Source organism: Coturnix japonica, chromosome 4, assembly GCF_001577835.2.
Source record: "Coturnix japonica isolate 7356 chromosome 4, Coturnix japonica 2.1, whole genome shotgun sequence".
Taxonomy (NCBI): Eukaryota; Metazoa; Chordata; class Aves; order Galliformes; family Phasianidae; genus Coturnix; species Coturnix japonica.
Genome location: NC_029519.1, coordinates 51,273,236 through 51,300,766, shown reverse-complemented (window position 1 = coordinate 51,300,766; position 27,531 = coordinate 51,273,236). Strand labels below are relative to the sequence as shown.

The 27,531-nt window shown below is 43.1% G+C and overlaps 1 protein-coding gene across 3 annotated transcripts; it reads left to right on the top strand.

Annotated features, from left to right (window-relative positions):
* Positions 1-423: 423 nt before the first annotated feature.
* On the top strand, positions 424-15,382 carry FAM241A (family with sequence similarity 241 member A). 3 transcript variants are annotated; one of them, XM_032444238.1, is made up of 2 exons: positions 424-664; positions 10,761-15,382. In XM_032444238.1, exons 1-2 carry the CDS (start codon positions 569-571, stop codon positions 11,004-11,006), a joined length of 342 nt encoding a protein of 113 aa, XP_032300129.1. In that variant the 5' UTR covers positions 424-568; the 3' UTR covers positions 11,007-15,382. The 3 variants fall into 3 exon arrangements, with proteins under 3 accessions (XP_032300129.1, XP_032300130.1, XP_032300128.1); XM_032444239.1 differs by lacking the exon at positions 424-664 and adding an exon at positions 1,438-1,629; XM_032444237.1 differs by lacking the exon at positions 424-664 and adding an exon at positions 4,662-4,950.
* Positions 15,383-27,531: the final 12,149 nt, after the last annotated feature.

The window sequence follows — 27,531 nt, the reverse complement described above, 5'->3', positions numbered from 1 at the left end:
GTACAAACGCTCCATTTCCACCGACCCCAGCTGTCACACAACCCCTCTGGTAACGGCCCGTGGGAACGGAGCCCGGCCCTTCAGCCGCGGGGCTGGGCCGCCACCAGGAGCACCCACAGGTGCCCGGGCGCTGCAGGGGCAGAGACAAGACTCGCCGCACCCGCTGCCGCCTCCCCTCGCCCCACTCCGGGCTCCTGGAGCGGGCTGGAACCAACGTTCCGGTAGCACCCTGCGCTCCCAGGGCGTGCTCGCGGCTCTCAGCGCAAGGTCCGCGCTCGGGTTTCGTGCTTGCGGCAGCGCGGAGCGCCGACCCGAGGCGCTACCACAACCCAGCGCCCCCTCAGCGCCGCGGGGCCGCGACTTGGCCCTGCCCGAGCGGCCGCCGCGGGGCCCCGCGCCGAGCCCCGCCCCGCCGCGAGGAGGAGCCGCCGCCGGCCGGGAGCGTGCGGCTCCGCTCGGCGCCGCGGGAGGAAGCGGCGCTCCCTCCTCCTCCTCCTCCTTCTTCCCCGCCGCCGCCGCCACCCCGGCGGGGCTACCGTCAGCGGCCGCCCCCGCCGCCCGAGGAGCCATGGGCTCGGCGGCCGAGCTGCTGCCGCCACCCGGGGACCGCGAGCGGGAGGCGGGGGCGGCGCCCGTCCGGCACCGGCGGAGCCCGGAGGAGCAGGTCTGTGCCGCGGGACGGGGGCGGCCGGGGCGAGCGGGAGGGAAGGGCCGGGCCGGGGCTGTCCCGAGCGGAGCGGGCGCGTTGCGGGGCGGAGTGCCGCTCAGTTACAGAGCGGTCTGCGAGGCGGCGTCCGCGTTGTGTAAGCCATGAAAACCAGTTCCCCGGAGTTCCCGCAGCCGTGCCGGCTTTGCTTTCGGTTACCGCGCTGTCGGGAAGCTGACCCGCAGCCAAACAGCCGTGCGGGGCGGGCGAGGCCCTCGGCACCGGCCCCCTCCCGGACACCGTGCGGCGCAGCGGGGCCACCCGCGTCCCGTACTGGGCACGGACCGGACCGGGAGCGCGCTGGGAGCGGTGGGCGCTGTCGCCGTCCCTGGTAACCGGGCACCCGCAGGAGCGTGCCGCTGGTTCGCTGCCTTGTTGAACGGGATGTATCGTAACTAAGGGAGAAATGGATCGGTTCGATTCCGAGCTCGCCTCGTCTCTCCTCGGTATGCCTGTTGGCTGCCTGGCTGCAGCACGGGCTGCCCGCAGCTCGGACGGCAGCGCCGTGCCCAGTGCCCCTTCATGGACCCCTCGGTGAGAGATATGTTTAATACTGAAGTGTAGTGATCCACTGTGAATCTCTCGAGGACGGGAACGAGAGAGAAATGGATTGTGGCTGAGATCCACACAGGGGCGAGCGGAGCCACCAGAGTACGTCCCAAAGTAACGTTCACACTGTTGATTGAATTTGTTCATTATTTCTGTGGAAAATTCATATAAAAAACGTTATGCCTTTGCTGAACCAGAAGGCTGGGAACAGCTGAACGCAGCACCCAGAACACCTGTGTGACCTCACAACCAGCAGCGTTGTGCTTCTGGAAGACACAGGGCTTAGTGACTGCATAAGGCTGTGCCTCCAAGCCCTCCACTGGGAAATGGAGCAAGCAGGTCACATACCCAGTGCAGGAGTGGGCAGTCAGGATGTAAGTGATCTATACACCCTTTTACTATCTTTTTCAAATTAAGAATAACCTTTAGGGAGTCTGTTTACGAAAGGCCAGACCCCGTAGGTTTGATACTGCATTGAAGATGTTGGCAGTAATGTCAGCATGGAGCTGTGTAATGAAGTCCCCAAGAGGTATGTTTCTAGAAGAACTGAAGGATGTATTACTAAATGTAGAGCATGGCCTGTGGAATTCATTATTGCACTAGGCTATAAAATTACCTGCCTCAATTAGATTTAGAAGCTGAACAGGATGGTGATGTGATTAATATTCTCTGTAGGTTTGCTTGCAAAGATGAGGATGATTACCTGTATGGTAGTCTTTGAAGCACTGAAGAACTGGGGTCATGCTCTTCCATTTTATTACCGCTGCAGGTGTAATTATCTTATAAGCCTTATTGGGTTAAAGCACAAAGTAAGAGTAGACAGGTGAAGTACTTGTGAGTGTGTTATAACGAAAGATGAGGCAGAAGTCATGTGTTAGAGGGTACGGTGGTGTCAGCCGGGAGGTGAGCAGGCCTCGTAGTGCCCATGGGAAGGTGAAGAAGCTGTGGCAAATGCAATGCACAGCCTCATGCTGTATCTAGGTGCTGCAAACAGCTGAGAAATGGGCTTCCAAAAAGCTGCCTACTGTGCAGGTAAAGAATGAGAATTATGTTTTAAGAGCAGAAGGAATGGGAGTATATTGCTTGTGTAGGCTTTAATGGCTTTACTATCTTGTAATCAAAGTGTAAGGCAATGGCAGAATTCCAGGCAGGATTTCCACCTCCAGTTGGTTGGGGATAAACAGAATCCAAAGTGTTGTTACACAGCTGAACTAAGACCATCACTCCCTCCTAGAAGATGTGTAAATGTGGAGTTAATGTGCAATATGTGTGTTCTGAAATAGATAAATTAGCTTAGACAGTCACCTTATTAACCTGAGTTTCTAACCTTTTTGAATGTTTGATTGTAATTTTGAATAGCATTTGATCTCTGTAAGTGGGGTGTTTTATCTTGTAATAGATGGATTAAGATCTAGAGGGACTATTCAGCGGCCTTTCAGTACTTGCAGCTCCCAAGAAGGAAGGAAGCAAGATTTTACACTGTCTGATAGTGATGGAACAAGGGAGAATGGCTTTAACTAAAAGAGAAGAGATTAAGGTTAGATGTTAGGAAGACATTTTTCACTCAGAGGGCAGTGAGGTGCTGGTACTGTTGCCCAGGGAGGCTGTGAGTGTCCCATCCCTGGGGTGTCCAGGACCAGGTGCAGCCTGACCTGATGGGGGACAACCATCCAGCACACAGCAGGGGGTTGGAACTGGGTTATCCATTTGGAGGTTTAGGAGGAAGTACATTTCAACCTAAGCTATTCTGTCATTCCATTGTAAATGGTTTTGGGTGTTTCCCATTGAGAATTATTTTGAAGGAAGTAGAGATGTCTTAGCTGGAGGTTTTCAAATCTTGATTTTTTTGACTATGTTTCCAACTTGCTGTATCGCTGGTGTTTCTCCAGCATGGAAAGAATGAGCAGAGACAAAATTAACTGATGCTTTCAATGGCTTCACGGTCTCTTATGTACATGCTGTGTTGTTCATGGACTGTATAATTTTAGTCACAAGTCAGTAGAGGCCAAGAATGTTTTAAACATACTAGTATGCACAGAAATTGTGGTGCCAAAGGCTAGAAGCTTATTTCTACTTCATTCTGTGCTGAGTTAATCTGAAAATTGTAGGCTTCTCCTGCTTGTTGTTGTTAGGATTTGTTTCTGAACTGAAAAGAGCAATAACTGGCTGCATGACCTAATCCAGGCTTTGTTCTGGATCTGCTAACACCTTAACTGTACTGTAAAAGTTCCTGTGTGGTAGTATCTTATAATGACTTTCGAAAAAGCATCATCACAGAATCATAGAGTGGTTTGGGTTGGAAGGGACTGCATGGATGGATCATCACATTCCAACTCCCCACCACAGTGAGTTTTCTAAGAGTTGACATTGTTTGGAGAAAAAACAAAACAAGTACAACCTTCAGACATACCTGTAGTGCCTACAAGAGGTAGCATAGTATGCCCTGCTTCCATAATATGAAGATCCTCCTTGCTCAAAGATAAAAGTGCCAGGAGATAGAAGTGTGCAGAAGTTTATCCTCCCTAAGGGGAAGGATTAACCATTGCTGCTCTGCAGCAAGTCAGAGGGTTTACACCATGCTGAATGTACCGTGGGTTGTACCTTTTTTCTGGCTCCAGCTGACCATTTTTTAGTGGGGAAACGTATCCTGTGGAAATAAGTGTTGAGGTTGTAAGGAAAAGAATGATTAGAAATGACTTTTGGTCTGATCTCTGGGTGAGATTATAGCACAGTGGGGATCAAGGTACAGGAACAGCAGCAGATTCATTCTCTGTGTCTTAATATAGGCCTATTTTTTTATTCCCATTTCCTTCTGTGCTGGGACTGCAATATGGTTTATCAGCTAAAAGCTGTATTGCTCTTGGAGTTTTATCTGCTCTGCACATGCAGAAGTTCATCGCCTTGAAAAACCTTTTCATCTCCCTGACACACAGCTGCTCTTGACGGATAGAAGTTTGTAGCGGCAACTGTTGATCCTAAACTTCAGTTGCCATGAAAGCTGAATAAAGCCAGTACATTGCCGTTGACTTTCTTATGTTGTTGCCTGTTTCTATAGCAACATCTCGGTTCTGTTTTATAAACAGTGTTGTCTAAATTCTTGCTGTGAAATAAACACTAACTCGATCTTAGTTTTGCAAGTTTTCACTGTTAGTCTTAGTTTAAGAACACCACTTTTATTGATAGCTATTGTAAAGTAGTTTGGGTAGTAGTAAAGTACTGTGCAGTCATTTTATTCCATGCTTTTTGAGTTTGCTATTTACTTTCTTTTATTCTTTGGTTCTCTCTAGAGGAAAAAAAAATGAACTTGTTACCACCTTTTCATCTGGAAAAGATGCATGACTTTCTTTTCCTCCTTTTCTAATCTATCAATCCTTTAATATTTTAATATCAGATTAAAGTTAGCGTAGCGAAATGAGCCTGGTTGATGTTCTGCAGGCAGTTTAAATAAGTTTGTTTGCTTAATAGCGTGCTGGCTGAGTGTCAACATCTTTTTACCACTTAGTCACAAGGCCAAATGCTAGACTTCGGGTTTCATGCTGACAAATGATGCAAATGAATACCATTCTCTTCCTGCTACAGTAGAAGAGGAAGAAAATCAGATTTCCAGTGAACGTATTTGCAATTCTGGAGCAAACATAAAGTCTCTCCATGGCTATACAGTGGGCAATCAGCTGTCTGAATACAAGGAATATTGGGTATGTTGGCCCTCCGTGATCTCTGTTGCGTGCAGGCATGTGCAATGGTTGTACCAAACAGAAGCTGGTCTCTTGTTTTGGAGGGGAAGGGAGCTTGTGGTTTCTGTTGGCATGGTTTCTGTCACCTGCCTGCTTTCTTTTCTTATTCTTTCGATCAAGCTCAAAGCGTTTTCAGTTGTAGTTTGCATCCTCTAAAAGAGATGACTTTGCGAGGCTGCCTTCTGAACATCAGTGTTGAGCTTTCAAAAATACTGGAGTATATTTCTCATTAAGCACCCATGTTGCTAAAGTCAAGTCTTAGTGGCTTTTTGACATTGAAGTACACGTGAGCTTCAGCTATCAGATACGCCACCTGTTACATGGAGTAAAAATAACCACGAGTGAAGTAAAGTAGATAGTGAGCATTTAAATACTGAAGAAGTATAGAATCATTAAAGCTGGAAAGGACCTCTAAAATCATCTAATCCAACCATCAACCTGTCCCCATTATGCGTGTAGGTGAATCATTGTGTTTCTTGGTTACAAATGTTTTAACGTTTGATTTTAAAGTTGTTAATCACATTTGTTAGTAAACTCAAAAGGAGGTTCTTTTGTAACAACAACAAAAACAGTCTTAAATTTGCAATCACTTTTATAACAGCAAATGTCACCAGTTATCACCTGAAGCACGTTAGAAACAATTTGGAGACACTGCTTCTTTTGTGTTAAGGTGAACCTTATGGATTCCTTTTTCTCTCTCCTTTCCTTCTTCCCCACCAGCCCAGCAGCCTTTTTGTAACTGTAAAATCACCAGCTTCATCTGGTGGGTGGTAAAATCACCCACAACATATGGAGAGTGGTTTATTTCCCAGACCATCAGACTTGTTTCCCTTTCGTTGCTGGAGATTGTTTGTTCAGCACTCTTTGAAGCAGCAAAGCGGAGCTGGTAGGTTGTGCTAAAGTTGCAAGGGTGAGAAATATTGCAGCCACCTTGGAGCTATACAGGTTATGGTTCTCCATCTAGCTCACTCCTGGCTTTTTCCAGGTGGCCGCATCTCACTTGTCACATTAGCCTCGTGGCAGGGGACAGTCTATGGAGGCCTCCATGAGGCTGGCAGGAGACACCAGCATGAGTCTGCTGTCAGACCATTTTTGTTGTCCCCCTCCCCCCAGGATGGAGGGCCCCAGTTGGTCCAGCAGGTGGGAGCCTGGGGAGCACGCAGAGTGGTGCTGGTTTAGATCTGATATGATCTGTGTGTGGGTAGTAAGCCCACCACGTCCATTGCATGTGGGATGCTACGTGCTGGCAGTTTCTTCATCACCTGCTGGAGAAAGTGCCACAGCTGCAGCCCGGCTGCATGCATGGGAGAAGCTCCAGGCCCATCCCAGCAGGGCAGTGTAAGGACATCTGGGTGCTGTACAAAGGCAACCCTTGCTGTCCTTCAGCAAGCTAGTGGTGCTGACTGCAGAAAAGGAGAAATGCTAGCTCTGTAATTCAACGCTCCTGGATTAACAGCAGGAGAACTGTGTAGTCACATTGGCAGTGTATGTGACCCCTTCAGATCTGTGTCCTCCACGGGCACAGGAAGCCGTTGTATACAGGCAGCAAATTGTCTGTGGAGGGAACTGAATTCTTTCAACAGTTAGAGGGAAACAGACCTTGGGCAGGGTGCATTGCAGTTAGGTGGTTCAGGTGGAGATCAGCCTTAAACAGTTGTGAGAAGCTCAGCACTACCTTCATCCTTCTCTCCTAAGGAATAGTATGTGAAGCATTTCTGAGGTGGTTTTTAGGAGAAGGGGTTGTTTTCTGTGGGGATCTCTGCTTTCTCTGTATGGCCAAAGCAGTCTTGGTCTAAAGGAGATGAGCTCAAAAAGCTACTGCTGTCAGGGCAGAGTGAGTGTTTCCTGTGGGAAACACGGGCTTCATGCAAACTGAGGTAGCTGTGGGTTTGAGTGAATGTGATTGAATTTTACCAAAAGCAAAAGTGGTTGTCAAAATACATATAATTTTGCGTGTTGCGGTGACGACAGGCATAACTGGTGAAGCCACAGCCAGATGTTCATTGGATTCAGAGGGCTGAGCTGACTTCACCTTTTCTGTTGTTTTAAAACTTGCCCAGAGAAACATTGACTTACAAGGGAGGATTTTCTCAGAAGCACTTGAAGTGGATGTGGGAACTTGTGCTCAGTGTCTGCTCTTTAGAGACTTTAACCCGGGGAAAAAAGTGGATTTGCTGGCATCTGCTTCAGGAAGAGATATGGCAGGTTATCCATATAGCATCTAACCTGCAGCCATGTGGCCTTAGCAGCTGGGTACTTTTGGTCGCCTTTTACAGAGTTTGGATCTTCAGATTCAGCCTTTCTGCCAATAAACCACAGGACATGATCAGCAACAACTCTGCAGATGGTAATACCTCTTTTTTAGTAGCTGTGTGTGTAGGGGGGGAACTGGGGCACCAAACATCTGAAAAGACAACTGAAAACGGAGCACTTGGACGTCTGCAGTAGGTGTGCGCAGGATGCGGCCTGCGTGCATGTATTGAGGAGTGTGACAGGGCACAGGCACTTCCCCTTTGGTTCCTCATGAGAACTCTTGTGTATAGCTGCAAATAATTCAAAGTCAAAAATAGAAACTAAGCACCACATGTTTAAAAAGGAGAAAGTGTAAAACATTATGCTATTAATTTGAACGTGCTAAAGGAATATAAATTGAAGAAGAAACAGGCAACGAATTCATATACAGTGGATTTGCATTCGTGTAAAGAATTTCACTAACGAAACTTGCTTAAGTGGGTGGATGGTCCCACTACGTGTAAAATGAAGCCACATTTCCATGTTTTGCTGTTGTGGCTGTGTCTTTCTAGCTGCAGGCTGATTCTGTACAAAAAAGCAGCCCAATGGAAGTTAAGAGTCAGCTGGGAGTTGTGTGTTTGCTGAAGGCAGCAAACTTCTATAAATGCTTTTGTTAAAGTGCTCTTGGAAGAAAAGGAGGAGCTGTTTGGTTCTGAGGGCTGCTGGCACGCCTGTGTGGCTCTGTGCAGTTTTACTATCTCAGTGGAAGTTAATAAGAGAACTCTGAACTGCCATGTTAATACTTATTTAATACTTGTTATCTCTCTGGAGTATTGTGATGTTACCTGTGCTTGCCCTGCTCGTTCTGTTTTAGTCCCACCTCTGAAGAAACCTGCTTTGTCCAGAGCGTGAAATGATTATGCGGTAGGGAAAAACAACTGGTCGGTCTGAGATTTACAGGCCATCATCTGTTTCCAGTTGCACTTGTTTTGGCAGAATTGCCTGGAGCAAGGCATACTCAGCCTGAATCAGCTGCAGTAGACTATAAAGTTTTGCAAACTCCCATTATCTTCCTGAAAGCTTTTGTAAGCTGTCTAAAGCATTCGGAAAATGGACTTCACACTTATTTTGTAACTAAGCATGTGCTTTTCAGTCTTTTTTGCTAGAAGCAAGCTTTGTGTAATGGCTGTAGGAATTCGTGACTCCACCTTTATCTGAGAAGGAGAGGGCGAGCTGAAAAAATGTAAAACAAAACCCCAGAGCACTGAAGCAACATTGTGTCTGTACCCTGCTTTAACAGGCTGTACGTACATTGTTGCTGTCAGCTTATCCAGTTAGTATGACTAGGCCAGGGAAGTCCCAGATCACCTCCTAGCAGCAGTGAGAGATGCTCTCAGTGTGCGGCTATTGGTACAGCAGCCAGCCAGCTGACAGGGTGCTGATGTAAGTGTGCCCACTGGTGTCCTCCCCAGTCCTGTGCTCAGCTCACCCTGTGCCAGGGTTTCTGTCATGTTGAAGAGTGCTGTTCATAGCCCCAAGGCACAGATGGGATTTGTTGTTGCCTTGTTTTTCCCCTCCTGGTTGCACTGGCTGCTAGATTGAAGCATGAGCTACTCCTCAAGCAAATGTTACAGATCTGCAGCTCCGCAGTGGTCCCACTGAGAGCTGCTCTCTGATCCCTCTGCCATCCCATAGGCTTGTGCTCCCTATGGTATCTGAATGCAGGAAGCAAATGTATTTTTCCTTCCCAGCGCATCCTTTCCGTTTTCGCTAATTGTTGCAATCAATATACCACTTAGGCTAATCATTTCATGTTTCTGCTTCATCTCCACACGATCTTTGAGGGAAGAGGAATGAGAGTTCCCATAATAACACTTGGCTCTCAGTGCAGCAAGCATCCTGTCATCCAGAGTCTGCTTTGTAAGCCTGAGCTTGCCTCTTCTTTTCTTGACAAAGCTGATCTGGAGACACTGGAATTAAAGAGAAATTAATGGTTACTTGAATGATGAGTACAATTAAAGGCAAAATGCTGAAAGCTGGAGTTTTCATAGCCACTGAGGGGGAGGAAAATGACCTGTGCTTGAAAAGCAGGTTGAAGAGAAAAGAGGTGGGTGGCTGTCAGCACATGGTGTAAAACACTGGGTTTCTCAGAGGTTAGATTCTTCTGTAGAACCACACAGAAGTTGAATACAATATTCATTACAGTTTAGGCTTCCTGTATTCTTCCTGTTCTGGGATTCAGTGCTGAAACTTAAACCAAAATCTTTATGAATATGCAAGTAAAAAATTGCCCAGGCGCACAAAGCTGAGGGACTGCATGCTGATTTTTTTGTTTGTTTGTTTGTTTGGGGCTCTTTATTTTTCAGCATCGTGTGTGGTGATTTGCCCGACCTCCATTCAGACAGAGGGTTACATATTGTGGCTTTAAGTTTGGCTTATAACAAAATATTAGCTTCCTTTTGTCTTCAGTCAGTGACTTTCTGCAGGAATGGGACTTCATCTATTATTTGCTGTCTATCATAGAGTCCAGTACTGCTGTGGGGTAGGGTTTCTGTTTCTTGCCGAGTCTCTGCCATGTAACCAGGGACACAGGGTGGCTTTCCTCCTTGAAGACGTAATTGAAGTTGCATGTTTGCTTTGGCTCCAGGAACTGACTAATTGCACATGAGGTTTACAGACAATTTGTTGGACTTATCGATCAGCTGACTGAAATATTGATGAGTAGCTGCTCTTTGTGTTTTCATTGCTGCCTAATGGAAGGATCAGCAAACCTGCGTCTTGAAAATGTGCTCAACTTGTTGTACACAAACATGAGGCAATAAGGTTTTGTGCAATGGATCTCTGGACATTGGGAAACTAGAGATGGGATTTCAAGCTCTAATCTGGTTAAAATATACATGTTGAATCAATATCTTTGGTGCGTGTTTTTTGCAGTGGTACTTAACCATTTTATCTTCATCTAAAGATGTTCTCCTGCCTTGATATGAATTAGCACCATGATTTTTCTTTTTAGAAACCCTGCAGAACTTGCTTCCTACCCCACTTTGTCTTTGTAACATCACTTTGTGTCCATATTCACTTTCATTCCTTGAATTGTGTTCCATGCCAGCATCAGGATGGATGTTTGCCCTCTTCTGTGTCTAATTCACTGTCCTTCTGTCGGAGATGATGGTAGCCCTGCAGTTGAGATATAGTGCAAAGTCCTTAACAGTTCATTCTTACTAGTTCTGAATTGTTCCTGTGGTTCTGAAGGTTCTGTGGGAGAGCTGTATGTGGTACAGATACCTTCTAGAAAGGAGGCTGGCATGCTTTTGTTGTGTTACTTCAGGTGTTCTGAGCATGGACCAGTGAGTTTCATCCTTAACATTGTACCTACCTCACAAGCTGTATCACATTTTCAGTTTCTTGATATAAGGAGTAGCTTTCTTGCATGTATATCTTATAGGTTAAAATGTAAGCAGGTGAGACTTGTTCACATGGATCATACTAATAAGAACTGATAATACAACGTGTTTCTTATTTTTGTTTTCTGTCTGCAGGTCCAGCAAGAACAAAGAAACCACAGCACAGAGCCTGTAATAGATGATTATAAAAAGATGGGGACTCTCTTCGGCGGACTGAACAAAAGTCTTATCAGAATAGGCTTCACAAGGATGTACTTTGGAGAACGGATAGTAGAACCTGTAATCATTATATTCTTCTGGGTTATGCTCTGGTTTGTCGGCTTACAAGCTCTCGGACTGGTTGCTATCCTGTGCCTTGTCATTATTTATGTACAACAGTAAAATTTTATAGATGCCCACTGTTGGATTCTGTATTTTAACTCTGTCAATCCACGGTCTCAGTGGATATGGATGTTTAAGTAAATGGGTGGCATATCAAAAGTTGCAGTGCTTGAATTGTTTTTTGCTGAACTTTGGAGATTCGGTGTGAGAGGGACTAAAATTATGAATTTTAAGCAAAGTCGGTAGTCCTGCTATGTCTTGACAGGGCACACACATCAAAAGAAAATAGATACTCGTCACATAACTGCGTCCAAAGTAATGTACCCTTTTCTACACTCTTGGGGCATTAGTCCCCCTACTGGCATTTTATTTCTCCTACACTCCCAATTCCTGCAGTGTTCTTGTTTTGCATAGTGAAAATGTCTTGTCTGGTTTGAAAAGGACGCTTGACGTGAGTGTCCTGTTTCATTGTTGGGGGACTGTGTGCTGTTTGTTCTTTGAATCTGCATAATTTCCTAGTTTACTGCCAGAAAGCTGGATTGACATGAGGGAGGTTTGCTAGGAAACCTCCAGTGCTAAATGCTCTGAAGTGGAGACAGCTTTGTCACGTAAAAGCACCTGTGCCTAGTACAGTTTATGGCAAGCTTTCCTCTAGGAAGTAAGGAATCCAGAAAACTGCTTGTACGCTAATGCTAGTGGCTTCACTCAAGACTTCAGCTGTTGTTTAGGGTAAGGGAGGAATCACAATCCCAAATGGACTAATGTAGCTCTGCTTCGGTTTTGGAAATGTACTTAGCTCCTGCTGCTCTATTTTTTTCCTTGCTCTTCTCCACATCCCTCCTCCTAAAGATAAATATTTGGTTAACTTATGGGCTTTGTAAGTAGTTATAACTGCAGTCTTGGGAATTTGCCAATGCAGACAGTGCTGCTAGAATACTGTCTGCTTCCTCTGGGCTCTTGCATGAAGCATCTGAACAACCAGATTGATAATAGACAGGAGCTGTTAACGCCTTCCTCATCTGCTGCACTGCAGGCCAAGCACGAACTAGGAACTTGCATACATAAGCAGATCAGTCTTGTTTCCTCCTGCAAGACAAGGTTGTAGTGAAATCAAGTGGCCATTTTACTTAGTAGCCTTAACTGACTAATTTCCAAAATAGGCAGCAAAATTAATTGGATGTCGTGGGCAATGCAAACTTGAGAACAGGACTGAAGAAGTGGTGCAAGATTTTCTCTAGCTCCCTAGGAGCCACACCAAGGGCGTACTGAATATTTCAGAGTTGGATGTGCTCATTTAAAGGAGAATAGTAAAATGAGACGGAATCTTTACTAAATAGGCTACCAATCTATGGTTTGCTGTATATTACTTTTAGTAATGAATTTGACTGCAAATTTGACCTCAGAATGGAACTCTGTTTATTTACAGGTGTAACATAACATAAAAAATTTACAGAAAAACTATTTAAGCTTTTGCAATGATTTTTTTTTTCTAAACGATTTTATATTAGCGGCAATCAACAACAGATAGTGTTTTCAACTACAAGCTGAGTCTTATCCAAAGACCTTTGAAATTAAGTGTAGTCCAGTTGTGGTTCCTGTGTCACAACTGGATTTGCAGAGCAAATTTTATGCCAACGCCATGGATCGTGTTGCTTGCTGGGCTATATTTCCACAGCCCTCGACCCCAGTCCTTACAGACTTTTCTATTAGAGAACTGATGGCTCTTTAGTGCAGTGAACACAAAGGCTTAGCTCAGGCACCTCTAACTTGGGAGCCACATGCATACATACTGTGGCCCACCCCCTGCCACTCTGCCAGGAAAATCTCAGCTTTTCTAATGAGAAGTTCCGCTGTGAGGAGCCCCTGTCCAAATGTTCAGATGACCTTTGCTGCGAGTGGATCCGGGAGGCTCTGGTGAACCAGTGGGGCAGCGTGGATGTGGGACAGAGGCCCAGGGTGTGTCTGAATGGCGACCTGTGTTGGCTGGCAGCTGGTTAAATAGTCACGCCGGTAGCAGGGAAGTGTTTTGCAACAGGAGGTGTTCCTGCATACAGGGCTTTGTTGCTCGCAGCTGGAATTCCAAAAGCAAACAGCAAACACATGCTGGTGGCAGGAAGCTCTTTACTCAAGTGCCTACGGTAAACTTTGTCTTTTGTTTCGATCCCTTGGAAAGCAGAGCACCTGTTTATACTGTTGCGTGTTTATATAGCTATACCGGTAGGTTTGAGTGTATTCTTTTCCTCCGTAAGGGCTGTATTACAAAAGCATTCTGTCATTTAAAAACAAGATCCTTCCTTTCTTCCTGTGATCAAACTATTGTTCAGAGAAACTCATCCAGTTCCTTTTGTCTTGTGGGGAAAAGTGTCAGTGTGATATCCTCATTGCAGTGGTACTTGTGTGAAGACTGTATTATGACCCAGCATGTAGGGTTTTTTCTTGACACGGTGATTTTAGTCTGTGCAGGGAACCGGGAACAATGAATCGAGGGTGTGACTGACAAGCTAAGGAAGCTGTTTATATGCATGTAACCTTCTATTATGTGTATAACTATGACTGTTTCATTCATGAAGTCATTTAAGTTTCTCTTTTGAAGTTCATGTCTCTATATTTGTAATGTATGGACTAATGTATGTTTTTGGACTAAGGTTGCGTACTGTGAATGTTTGGTATTGTTTCTCTTAAGGATGACTACTCACATCTTGTCCTTCACGGATGTTTTAAAATATTTTAAAACCCAAAAGAATATATCTCTTAATGGAGTTGACTGAAAGCAAAGGGGGAAAAACAGTCCTGTCTGTAAAATACCCCCTCACTTTCACTCTTGTGGTTTCATACATTCCATTGTATATAAGAATTTGCATAGTTTTTCGTTTGGCTTTTTTTTTTTTTTATGATTGCTAAATAATCTCCATGCTGTTTGTGGGAAAGGAAAGAGGACATAAGGAATAAAGGACTGAGATATAATCAGATCCAGAGAATGGAAAATGGAACACTCTGAAGTAGTGCTTAAATGCAGGTATGTCCAACCCATAGCCAGCACATGGCCAGGCCCAGCCTGTCCTGTGGCTGCCTCTGCCCTGCCATCATGGTGGTGGCTTTGCCCTGTTGAGTAGCCTGGGCACGTACCTGTAACTCAGCAACAGCCAAACATTGCTGTGTGATCGGCACTGTCTGGGCTAATACCAGGCAGGGGGAAGCACAGTGCAGTGCCGACTCAGATGATGGCAAATGAGTTTATGCATTGCAATACATTGGCTAAACGCAGTCCTGTGAACAGTGAAAGATATGTGGCTGTGCTTTCTGTTGTGATAAAGACATCTGAGATATAACACTGCAATCAGAGACTCCACTCAAAAACCTGATTATGTCTCTTTACCAGACTTACGTAAGTTTGAGAAAAATACCCCTCACTTGACGATCACACCTTATTCGTGTCATCACATTTGGCAGTACATACATTTGTGAACAACTTTTCAAGAACAAAGGGCAGGAAGAGTAAAATTCCATCAAAAATCCATGGCAAACACCCTGGAAGCTCACCAGGAATTGCAGCCACTGCCATCGAACCAGCCTGACACATTAGTTTTACAAACACAGGGTCAAATATCCCCCTCACTACTTTGTGATTTTGTTGCCCTCTTTTTTGTGTTTTAATTAAAAAAAAAATAATAATAATAAAAAATAAATTTAAGTTTAGTTACAAATATTAATTCATATATTTTATATGCAGCCCAAGATAACTCTTCTTCACTCAGTTCAGTCCAGGCAAGCCAAAAAGTTGTATGTATGTATTATAAGTGTTAAAATAAATCTTAAGTGTGAATTTGTGCCAAGAAGAGGGGGAAATGGGTAAACAGTCCTTGCATTGTGTTCTTCCTACCATCCAATTTTAGTTCCAAGGCATCAGGAGCACCAGGCATTCCCAGTGTATCTCCAGTTAAAAAGCAAAAGGTTAATTTAATTCAAGAAAAGGACAAAAAATATAGACAATGTTGCTTTTGTCTATATACTTATAATGGATAGTGTTGTTTATATTGGTATATATGGTTATTAGAACTGAAAGCACCTTGATGCATCTGTGTGTAGGACTGTGTGAAGGAAAGATGTCCCCTCAGACTGCAGTAAGCAACCTGATGTAATTCCTGTTGGTCAGTGCAACATCTCAAAAGCTTTTACATAACCTCTGTTTTTTAAAGGATGGACTCGTTGGTACTTTTTCACACCTGATGCCTGAATGTCGAACTACTGTGTTCAGAGAAGAAACGCTACACAGCAGAATGTTGGAGAACCGTGTTTGCACTGAAGAATCATTGCATTGAAACTGTCTGTTTTAAAAAGTAAAAAAATCACATTTCTTAACATCTCTGTATTAAGTGAATCCTGTGGAAAGCACTTTGTTATTCTTTGTAATAAAAAAGTATTGTCATCAGTGAGAACTGAATTCTTTGTGGTGCTTTGTTCAGGGCTCGCACTGATTTCATGGTAGGCCCAAATGAAATGGGACAGCATTCAAATTGCCCCTGAAATCAGCTGTTGGAGAAACAAGTGCAGTATGAGAGCTGAATAAACTGTAGCACGTCTTACTGGCTGAGTGTATAGAAAGTTGCAGAGAACTGGGGGAGGGGGGGAAACACCTGTTAACAAATAATGGCAACATTGTGCTGTAAGTACTTAACCCTTCAATTAATCTCTCTGTTTTGCACCCAGAGCAGCCTCTGGAGGAACCAGATGTGGTCAGCGGTGTGAAAAAGTGACGGTTGCTGTGCCACAAGGAGGTTTGGGACTTTCCGTTTAAGTATTCACAGAACATCTTAGGGGCCAAGACATCCCCAAACAAATCCACTTCTGTTTGTTTATACTTTTCCTGCAGCTCAGCAGAATGTTCCTTTTGCCAGATCCATCAGGTGCATATGTTTGTGTTGCACAAGATGCACAACCAATCAAGAACTGTGGGTTTTCTAAAAGGAAAGAAGTGATTGTGCACAAACTAAGCAAAACTGAATACTTGAATAAATTCAGGCCTTCAGACTTTGATTTCCAGCGAAGTTTCTTGGTCAGCCCTTTTACTGGATGTCTGCAATTTGAAGAATGCCTATCTTTGGCTCTAACTACTGAATATGCTGTCTGCAGAAGTGGCAGAAAGGGGTTTCAATATTCTGTTCGATTCTTTTCATCCTGGGCCTTAGTCTAGTTTTTAGGAGCCTATTTCTCAGCCTTTCCACCCTTCCAGAACTGACACCTTCATCCTCTTTTTGCTTTTCTTACTTCACTCTGCAGAACAGCCATTCATAAGAACAGCTGTATGCCAAGGGTTTGGGCTTTTTCCAACCACTCGGTCTCCTTAAAAGTCAGCCAGACAGTCATTTTGTTTTCAGTTGGACATCTTGTTTTACTGAGCATCTGCTTAATCTTCTCTCATGTCATTAGTGATAGGACCAGAGGGAATGGTTTCAAGCTATGGCAGGGGAGATTCAAGCTGGACATTAGGAAGTATTACTTCTCAGAAAAGGTGGTCAGGCACTGGAATGGACTGCCCAGGATGGTGGTGGAGTCACTGACCATGGGGGTATTCGAGGAATGACTGGATGTTGAGGGACATGGTTTAGTGGGAGCTATTGGTAATAGGTGAATGGTTGGACTGGAAGATCTTTCAGGTCTTTTCCAACCTTGGTGATTCTATGACTTCTAATGCCGGAGTGGGAGGAAATTGGAGAGAAGATTATGAAAAATATGTATGTGTCAGGTAGTTTGGTTTTTGTTGTTTTTTCTTGTTGAACCTGTCTTTTCAGATGGTGATTACCATCAGCTGATACTTGAAACGGAACTGTTAGGGCATACAGTGTCTAGGTTTTGTGTTCATTAAATGTAAATTAATTAAGCCAAATAGTTTCTTAGCTTGTCCTGGCACATCACCTTGTGTCTGGAATGAACATTGCTTGAGGCGACTTGGCAAATTTTACATGTACAATTTGCTCTCTATTGCATTTTAAAGCCTTGCAGAGGAAAAGGGCTCTACATCTTGTCTTCATTTGCATGAGGGTTTAGTGCATGTGAGGAAGGTGCTAAGTTAGTCACTAGCAAACTACTGGGGGCTTCCTTGTGAAAGAAATAACTTGCGGACGATGAAAGTACAGGAGATGTGGGTTTGCATGCTGCCCAGAATAGATGGTGGAAATGAACCATTTTTCTGTCAGAATTACCAATTATCTACTTTCTAATGTGGTATCAGGACTACATCCCCAGTACAGTGAGTCTGTGGCAAAAAAAAATGAGTTATTTGGTAAAGAAAAATCTTTGGCAGCCAAAATCCTGTTGATAAAGTGACAAACACTGAGAATTCTCTCCTTGACTTAAACAAAATTTGAGTTCTTGAGTGTTCTGGCTTGTAAAGGACTTATTTTAAAAGTTGTATTTGGTTATCCTTTTTAGTCATTCATTCATTCATATGCTTTCTCAAAGCTGTTTTGAAAGCCATTCCTCCCATGCTGGCTGGTACCAGAGGAGTGAAGCCAGGCAGCACAAGCTGAATGGATGTCAGGGGAATAGACTGAGACATCTTTGATGCTACCTGGCCAGTGTCACAAAGCCTCAGAGCAGGTCTGTAAAACTTCTTTTGCTGTCACTTTCTGTATTTGCACACCCTGTCAGGGTGAATCTATCAGCAAGAGCTGACATCAGCCAGGCACCTGATTTCCTCCAGCATTTCAGCCCAGTTCTGCCCATCTCCAGGCAGCTGAGCACCAGATAACTGTCCTGTGCTTCTTGTCAGAGTAAAATATATTCCAGTATTTGGTGTTCTTGTTGTGGACCTAATAAGATTAGGAAAAACACGATGATGCAGTTTTTCTGAGACCAAATATTTCTGTGCCTTTAAGCTTACTTCAGTGAGTCTCTCTGTGAATCTTGTTGCTGCAGAGGAAAAAGATTAAGCAGTCTTGAGGCTATTGCCCATTTCAGATGCTCAGACAGATAAGAGCACCAAATGCACACAAGTGTTTGACTAATAATGTTTTTCATTTTGATCCATTGTTTCTTCATTCCACCTATGATAAGAGATGAAGTATTTGGCTGAGCTCTGTAAGCAATGGAACTATTCTCAATTAAAAAGTTCTTATCCTGAGGTCTTTGGCAGATAAGTACAAATTACTGCTAACAGCATCATTTTTTAGCTTTCCTTCAGTGTTTCTGTTTTTTGGTCTGTACATTCTAACACATTACAATGCAGTCTTTGGACCTGGCTTTCTTTTGTACATTTTGGGAAGAGTCCATTTCATGCTATGGAGATACTTTAGTTGAGACAGCACCATTAAGACAATTTGGACCCTGCACCCAGTGTTGTTGCTGAGCCCCGCCTGCCTTGTTATCTGGGCTTTATCAGCCAGGGGGATTTCTGTGCTTAGAAGTGGGTAGGTCTTAAAGTACAGTGAAGGCTTTAGACTAACAGCATGTATTTTTGCAGTGGTGGTCATGCTGCAGTTTCCCAGGAGACTAAGCCCTGGTCGTGTTTTACAAGAAACTCCAGCAAATAAAATAAAGGCACTGCAAAGGGAACTCAGGTCTTCCTAGATTTTTTTTTGATGCCACCCTTCTCCCATCTTTTCTGAAGACGCCTTTAACTTTCCCCCTTCAAATCCAAGTGTAATACAGACAGTTGAGGGAAGATCTTGTGGCTGTTCCCAGATGGAAGGCAGTAGAGTAGTAGAAACACTTTCTACTTTCTAAGCCTTTCTGATATGTCCTGGGGAAAATCAGAAATTGTTTAACTCAGAACCATTTCTGCTTCTGTATCATTATATATTTTGATTCTTTTGACTTCTTTTGATTCACAATATTTATAAGTGAGTTTCTGGTTCAGGGATCCTCTGCCAAGTGCATTGGTGCATGGATTAAAATACAACAGTCTAAACTTAAAAACCAGACTAAGTGTAATTTTCTCCATTCTCCTGCCAGGTTTTTTCATAAGGAATATAGTTCTCTCTCAAATAAGTAACACTTTACTATGATTGTGTAAAAGGAAAACACAAGGAATCCTTAAATAACACTCCTTGTTCTACCTCCTGCGGCATCCTGGGGTTTCCATATGCCTCACATGTGTTCACAGAGCTGTGCTAGGGCTCAGTTTCAGCAGCTAGCACATGATGTCAGCTGAATGTGTGTGGGTGTCTTTTGTGTGTTTCGGAACCAAGTAGATTCTGCACTGGAGTCATTTTCTTTAGAGAAGAAGAAATGGAGCTTGCTGTACCAAAGTTGGAGGCATTATTACTGTAAAAAGCACTGAAGCATTCCAATGCAAAAACGGAATAGTTAATAATGCCATACATTATGATTATTATCTTTGTTCATGCCTTCCTGCTTCAATGATTTTATTAACAGCAAGAATTTGCAAAACCGTTCTAGCATTGCATTTCACAGATGTTGAATATCTGTTACCTTCCTGTCTGGACAAGAGCTGTCAGAAGCAGAAAAAAAGGTATATATCTTTAATACATTGTCTTCCTATTCTGCTAGTAGTAATGCACAGATGAATAGAAATTATTGTATCATTCAGGAGATTGATACTGTAATAGCCAGCTTGAAATCTCACTTTTAAGAGCTTTTTAAGAGATGCTGCTGCATGTGCTATCTTAGTTTATGTGGGCTCTTGTCTCCTGAAACATAGGTCCTTCATCTTACCTATCTGGGAAGCAGACTCCTCCATCCTTGACCCACGTGTGGCCTTTCCCTGCTGGTCCCCAGCCCAGCTATCAGCATGGTGCTGAGTATTTCTTTGTCGGACATACAGAGCTGTTCTGGGCAAGTGTTATTGCAAATACAAAGCAAAACTCAAGTGAAGACATGAATTAATTACTGAATGTTGTGAGGAATCACAGGATGGGATGTTTAGACAATTACATCAGAAAGCCGATAGGTGAAGCTCATATAAGCATGCTCTTTGCCAGCTGAGAATAAAGTCAGCTGTAGCTGACTGAGGATGGGAACAGCTACTGAGTTCCAGTAGCCTGAAAGCTATCCACTGTATAACAGTGCTCAGCCTTCATTTGGTTTGTGTTTATAAGTGGCGTTGTGTACAGTCCCTCTCCAGCTTTTCTAAGCAATGTAAAACTTGTTTGTGTGAGCAAATCAAATCTGCTAATTTGTCCTGCAACATAGAGCAGAACATTTATAGTGCCCCTCAGCACCGCACCACTCACTACTTTCCCCAGAGGAAGAACTTCAGAGCTTTTTAGAATACTTTAGAACTCTTGATAGATAAAATCATGTTCCCGCTTGGCCTAAGAGAAACCATCTCTGTACCTCAGAGGGGCTCCTTGCTTGTTTGTGGTGAGTGCAGAGCAGGAAACATGCTCTGCAGTAGCATAAGCTTGAGTGCTAGAAAAGACATTTAAATTATGTATGTGCCTCACGGCTTGCTTTTGAGCTTATCGTCAGCAAGCTCAGCTTATTCAAGCCTGATGCTATCATAATGAGGCTTTGATGTTTTCATATGTGTCCTCTACTTTCAGAAAAAAAAAATAAATAAATGAAAATATAATAATAACTTTAAACATTTTTCCTGAGTTTGGATTTTGGGAAGCTTAGCACATTTGTATCTATTGCTTGAGTTTCCTATTTTGCCTTTTGAACTGTGAAATTGTTGAAATGATATCCTGAAGCCTTCACTTCTCGGTGCTGGCAGGAAGCTGCTGTGCTTCTCTAAAAATTGCTTACCTGAGATTTCCCATGCATGTGCTTTATGCATTATTTGCCATAACTCGCTAAACTAGATAAAATACAGTGGGAATTTCTTAGAGCCTTATATTTTTGATAACTGTTTTCATAGCTGGGAGAAATGATGTAGCCTACCTGTAAATCAGTATTGATGCAATTTGGGAAGATGAAGGTAGTAACTCATACTGAGACAATGGAAACAAAGAAAATCTATAGGGCCAAAGGAAATTTTATAGGAAGATTTCTCACGGCAGGTTTTGTACCCCTATCTTGTTTATATCTGCAGTAGTGATGGTATAATCATTAGACGTGATAAACCTTCAGGAGCAATAGGAAAGAGTATCAGAAGGTTATGCCAAGAGCACGTTGGAGTCAAAGCCTGGGTTATGAAAAAGGGGGGAGGGATGAGTTTCATAGTGTGATGTGCAAGAACACGTAGCAAAGATGTGCTAAGAGCTCATCTGTTGAAAGTGACAAAGGATAGCCAGAGTTTGAGCTGAACTCAGGATACACAGGAGCCAGGAATAAGATACGGCCATCAGAAAATACAACCCTGGGATACTTTTGCCAAATATTTTCACTATGAGCATGTAACAACTTATCACACTGAATTTTTTAAACGTAAAAATAACAGACTAGATCTGGTATAGAAGAGAGTTTACAGAAATGAAAATATGATGGAAGCTGGCTTGTTTCTCGAGGTCAGATGGGCATAAGGGCCATTAGGTAAAAACTGTCTGACAGCAGCTTCAGTCTGGATATGAGTAAAAGACTTCACTTATTTGAGTAAGATTCTGACACAGTACCATCAGGGACAACAAACACTGCATATAGCTTTAGGATAAAGCTTGATTGTTTCCAAAAGAGATTATATAGGATAACTGCCTGCAAGATGGGAGAAAGGTTTCATCCAGTTTCCTGGTACAGCTACAATTGTGTGCTCTGCCAGAGAGATCAGTGCATGGTGGGTACATGAAGTGGTCCTCAAAGATCATGGTTTTGCTTGTTTTCCCTGCTCAGGTTGTCAGCACTTTGTAGTACTGTGTGTCATGCGAGGAGCTTATCTAACTTCATCTCTGCTCTGACTTTGGTTCATTTAACTAAAAGATATCCTTTCACGATAACACAGTTTATACTTTGCTTAATGCTGTTCTCTGTTTCCATACATCTGATTTTTTTCTGGCTTGGAGGAAGGAAAAGAATGAGTGATATTATTTCCTACTGAACAACCAAACCAATATGACCTGTATTCGCATCATTAGAGCAGAAGAAAGAAAAGAGTTAAACAATTAGGCTCTTAAGTCAGGCTATTGCTAAATTCTGCTTGCTTGCTTCTGTTTTGCTCAATAAACTGTATATTGTAGCAATGTGCCCCCAGCATCCTAGGTTGGCCATTCAATTACTTGTGACCATAAAAGCTGATAATCTCATGGTCAATGATGCAAGCAACACTTCCCTTTTCAGCTAACAGAAAGTGCTCAACAATTACAGCACCATCCTCCCCTTCCACGTGCAGTGCAGCAGCCCGCAGATGCCTGGGCAGAAGCAGCTTTTTTACAGAAGCCATGGTATGAGCGGATGGTTTTCAGCTCCAGTTACCAATTCACATCTAATCCATGTCACTGGGAAAATCACAGCTGTTATCACCTCAGGGCTTACGGTTGGTTTCTGCAATTGGACTTTGCAATCTCAAAACATGTCTCCTAGTCAGTAAATGTGTAATCTGCAAAGTGGCTGCCACAGGTGGCATTATTCAATACGCTTCATCATCTAGTGAGAAAAAAAGTAGAGAATTAGGAAAATGTGGAGTCTTGTACTTTTGCTGAAGAGCCACAGTTCAGGAGCTCATTTCAGAATCTGTGAAAATGTCTGAGCTCAGGCTAGTTAAAAATTACTGCTCTTATAGTGCAGTATATAAATGTTCCTACTGGTCTGAATATTCCCCTACCAGCCCCATTAGCAAGCACCTGCTCAGCTGCTGAGCCTGCTGGTTGTGCACAGCTTGAAATCTGCCTGCCTGGGCAGCTGTAGGAGCCCTGCAGAAAGGAGAATGTCAGTAACCAACAGCAGACCCAGTCTTGTGCGTTGGCTGGTTCAGATCTTCCAGCACTGGGAGCACCCAGAAATGGCTTTCAGGTATTTAGGTGTGCTAATGGAAAAACCATTATCTTGTGTGCGGGAGCCTCATTTGGAGATACAGCTCTTGCTCAAAACACAGGTATGAATTTCAAGATCAGCTATTAGGCAAAGCTCTAAACACTTAAAAATCAGCTAGTGAGGTTTGGCTGAAAGAAATGAAGAAATTATGCCAGAGGGTTGGATGTGATAGAAAGCAGAAAGAAATCTGCCACATTTGACTGAAGAACCTGGTAATCTTATCTGCCTGATGAAATGCAATGGGGGTTCATTAGCCACAGTTTAGTCCTTTGTTAAAAAGTCATCATAACTGTGGCTGCAGCACTGCGAGCTGTTCCATGTTATCTTTCCAGGGAAGCCCAGATGCTGAAATGGAAATGATGTAGATAGCTTTCCAGGAGCTTGAGGTCCTCACCCAATTCAACCATCTGGCCATATAAACACCATGTGATTGACACCATCTTAGTGAATATGATTGTATCTGCCATTACTGCTGCCTCTAAATGAATGATACATGCGAGACAACCTACTGAGTATGGCTGGAAGGATTTCTTTTTGTCTTAAAAATGAATCAGATATGGCAGAATCAAACACATTCTCTAATTTGCATTTTTATTGCTGTTTTTAAATGAGACACATAATCTTGCTTTGCCTATGTAGGTCAGTACATATGTACCAATAGCACTTTTTCACTCTGAAAAATGGCACTTTTCATAACAGAATGCTTAATTTCTTAGTGTTTCCTACTTATTAACTGGAAATAGTGTTGTAAAAAGTATTTCTTGCTTCATTGGAAAATCTCTAGCTCCTGAAAAGTTACAAAAAACCAAAAGAACAAGATATCTGTCCTAGCTTCATTTTCATAAGGGTGTTTTTTTTCCCTGAAATGCACAAGATGTAGACCCTTTCCCATGGGGACTTTGTTGCTAGGTGATCTGTCCCATGATAAATCAGTGCTTCTGGGAGGGAGGCAATCTATTGTTCAAAGCTGCAGCATTTTGACTATAGAGCACTTATGTCAGTGACCTGCTACCATTAGTGCTTAACCACCAATCTTTATAATTCTCATCCAACCTGCAGGTGAAGGAGGAAGAGGAAAAGCAAAGGGCCCCACAACCACTTCAGTCTGACACAGATATGCAGAAGAATTCCCCCCCACACCTCCAAAACCTCAAAAAGATTTCCTAGTGGTGCACGGGAGTCCTTGAATTACTGCATTTCAGTAAGCTGTCCAGCAAACCTAACTGTGGCTCTTGTTAACAATATAACCTGCTTGGGTATTTTGGGGCTGGAAACAGATTATTGCAACCTGATTTTTTCTCCCTCCTGTCTGCATGAGACATACTGGAAACATTATCGGAAGCATAGAAAACAAACATTTGTGCTTGTGCACTCTATATTCTGTCTACGGTTGTAAAATTAACCAATCAAATTCCTTCAAAATTCTCCTGTCAAAATAAACAAAACTAAAACAGAGCCCCAGGATGCTGTGGATAGCTAGTCACTCTGCCATTGGCTGCACTGATTCATAGCAGAGCAAGCCAGCTGTCTCAGGAAGACAGAGAAAATTCTCAGCACTTTTGTTGCTGGGATATAAACGATGTAAGTCTGCAGACTACATATATTTGAATACGTGAAGAACACTCCTTTTGTCTTTCTGGATCCTATGCATTGCTTATTTTCTGTAGAAGGGCAATAAAGATGCATAGTGCAAAGACATCAACAGAAGCCTTGTGTTGCCTCCACTCGCAGCATCTGCTTTAAGCAGTGTGCTCCACAGTAAGAAGGAAACCCTGCCTGCAGCTGCTGGGCTGCCACCAAGACCCAGAAACACTCAGGTAACTACTGCAAGACAGAGAAGAAGAGCACAGAAAAAATAATCAGTCACATCTTGGGATGTGTGACATGCCCTGCCTGTTCCATGCTACCTCATTATGGGAGAAAGCTGTGTGTGTGCAATTTGAAAGAATGTATGAAGGTATCAGTTTAAAACATATATTATAAACAAATGCATATATGTCTTATTACCACCAGAACGGTGTTTTTTAATACAAACATAGCAAAAAGCAGATAAACTCTTTCATCTGCCATAGTTCTCTCTCTTTCATTACCTTAGTGTACAGGAGCCCCTCTGCTGGACCAGATCCTATTGCACTATCTGGACGCAACTGAAAGGTAGGCCTGACCTCAGATATAGTTCTTGTTTTGCTCTGTTGGCCCCCAAGGATGCTTTAAAATGTCATGTAGGAGACTACGAAACTGCCACTGCATAAATTGTTGGCTGTCCCTGTCCAATATAGGCTGCTTTGGTGTCTCCTCTGTGTCTTCAAAGAGCTTGTTTTACAAGACAGTGGCAGCCCCTAAATGAACAGAGACCTAGGCACTGCTTGCTTACTCCTTCAAGATGTGACATTCTTAGCAAGGAAGTAATTTTGAAAGCTCCACTGCTGTAATACTTCAACTGTAAGCACTGAGGTGGAAGTGGGGCAGTTGCCAGCATGTTGCGTGACTGAAGATCTGCAAATGAGTTGTCATCAATAGTATTAGCAGAAAAACTACCCTGGGATCATTCCCTCACACTTGAAAGGAAATGGCAGCCCTCATTTTCACACATTCCAGCTCTAATGGCAGGTTCAGAAAGACATCAGTTATGCTCAGAGGATGTTGTCTTACTCTTCATTAGGGAGGTGATGAATTTTAAGTGACACTACACTTCCTATTTTTACCCCAGGGAATTTAGCAGAATGAATAACTATTCCAGGGTCTAATATGTGAAGCTGAAAACTTGTACTGTCAGGTGGTGTTTAGCATTCTTCTACATTCATTTATACCCAGACCATCCGTTACTTGCATGCCATTCCAGTGCCAACCAGGCACTTCCCCCAGAGAACTGACCATACGTACTACGGCAAATGTAAGTTGCTGGACACCCTGGTATCTACTTACAGTGAACTGATAGTTGTGTGTTTTGTAAATTCATGCTCTGCTCTGTTTTCAAATTCCCAAATATAATAAACCATTGTGTTTGTTATTGTCAGAATAGCGTAATACAGGGAAATTCCTTTTCCCTGAGTCTGCCCTCCACCCTTGAAATTTATTGTCATATAAGCCTTTAATTCCAGTTTCTAGGCGCATCCAAGTGATAGGCAAAGAAATGTTCCTATTTAATCAAGGATACTGTGTCCAAGGTCTTTCAAGTTCATCCTGTAACCAAAAGAGTTTCATTACACCTTCCCACAGATAAAACCATCGTGAGCAACAGCAACCTTAGAAAAATTAGAGTTCATATTTAGGGCACGGTAAAACAAACAGGTTTGACAGAAGCAGATTGCTGATAAGTGAGAAAAGTTGTTTGGTTCCACCTCTCCCTTACCCACTCGGTTACTGCCCTTTCTTGCTAAGCTGTACGTGTGACCAGGTTTTGTGCCAATTCTTCGAAAAGTTTCAGATTAATGAACAGCTGGAGATGACGCTTTAACCCAGATGTATAACAGCTAGGATGGTTTGACTGGCTGTGCCCCTATGGCATTGCTGACTGGTTCCCAACATTCTGACTGTATTTGAATGTCCTGTGGAAACTCCAAAGATCTTAAAACCAATGGATAGGAACTTTATAACCTTTAAAAAACAATTTTCTTTTTTAATATAAAAAAATGCAGAGGTAAAGAACTAAATGTGTTAAGGGTTATGCTATGGAACCATAAATGCAGCCTGATTTCAGGGATGCAGTAGTGCAAGAGGTAATTGATATGAAATGAGTTTGTTTGTTTTTTAAGTAGAGTAAATTCCCACTAAGACTGTGCCCTAGAAGTTAAGAGACCCACTCCAGTTTGGTAGCCAGGTGCTGACTGAATGTGACCTTCTCCTCCTTCCTTCTGCACAGTCCCTACCACTTCCTCTATTTTTCATCTGCCTTCTAGAACAGTCACCAAGGCATCAGGAAGACAGGAATAGCCACAAAACAAGTTGTGATTTGATGGCATAAGAGCTGCCTGACTCCTTCTAAACAAAGCCAACCTAAGAGAGTGCCCGAGACATGCCGGCAATCCATTCGGCTGTAACACGTAAAAAGCCTTTATAAAGCATTCTCCCTTGAGATTCTTTAAAACTGTGGTTTTTCTTAAAGCCATTAAGACGTAGAAAGAATAAATGACTAAGAAATCTTACCTTGGCATCAAAATGTGCAGTGGGCAGAGTGCCAAGATGAAAAATCAGTATGAATTCATTTAATGAATATTCTATATCTGAGCAATTGTGCATTACTGCAAGGCAGCCTAAGTTGCTAAGAATATGGCAGTGATAAAGGTGGAATAATTTGCTTTAAAGTGGATGTTGATATTAGCGCTTTTGCTGTGCACTGCATTTTAAAAGCATGGCACTTTATGCATACACTACATGCAACTCAACATTAGGCATGAAAGAAACCTGTTTACTTCATTAAGAGCAGTTTTTCAGTAACAGCAAAGTTTGTGTGTGTGTTTACCAAATTAGACTTAATCTAGAGCACTCGTGGTCTTTCCACTCCACATTCCTTGGAGTTTGAGGTGTGGGGGAATGAAGAGATGAAAGCAACAGGAAGAAAGATTGATACACAGATATACAGATAGACAGCTGATAGTGTCTGTTCCAAAGCCTGCAAAGCTGCATTCTCTCCTAGCCCACCAGGTGACAAGGAAATGGTCCTACCTCACTGACATCAGTCCTACCTCACTGACATCATGCCTACCATAGTTAGCCACCG

Bases quoted from the DNA above. Each gene is read 5' to 3' on its own strand.
- FAM241A (XM_032444237.1), top strand. From the start codon at position 4,789: ATGCTGACAAATGATGCAAATGAATACCATTCTCTTCCTGCTACAGTA. The intron at 4,951-10,760 runs GTATGTTGGCCC...TTCTGTCTGCAG, and splicing joins CTGAATACAAGGAATATTGG to GTCCAGCAAGAACAAAGAAA.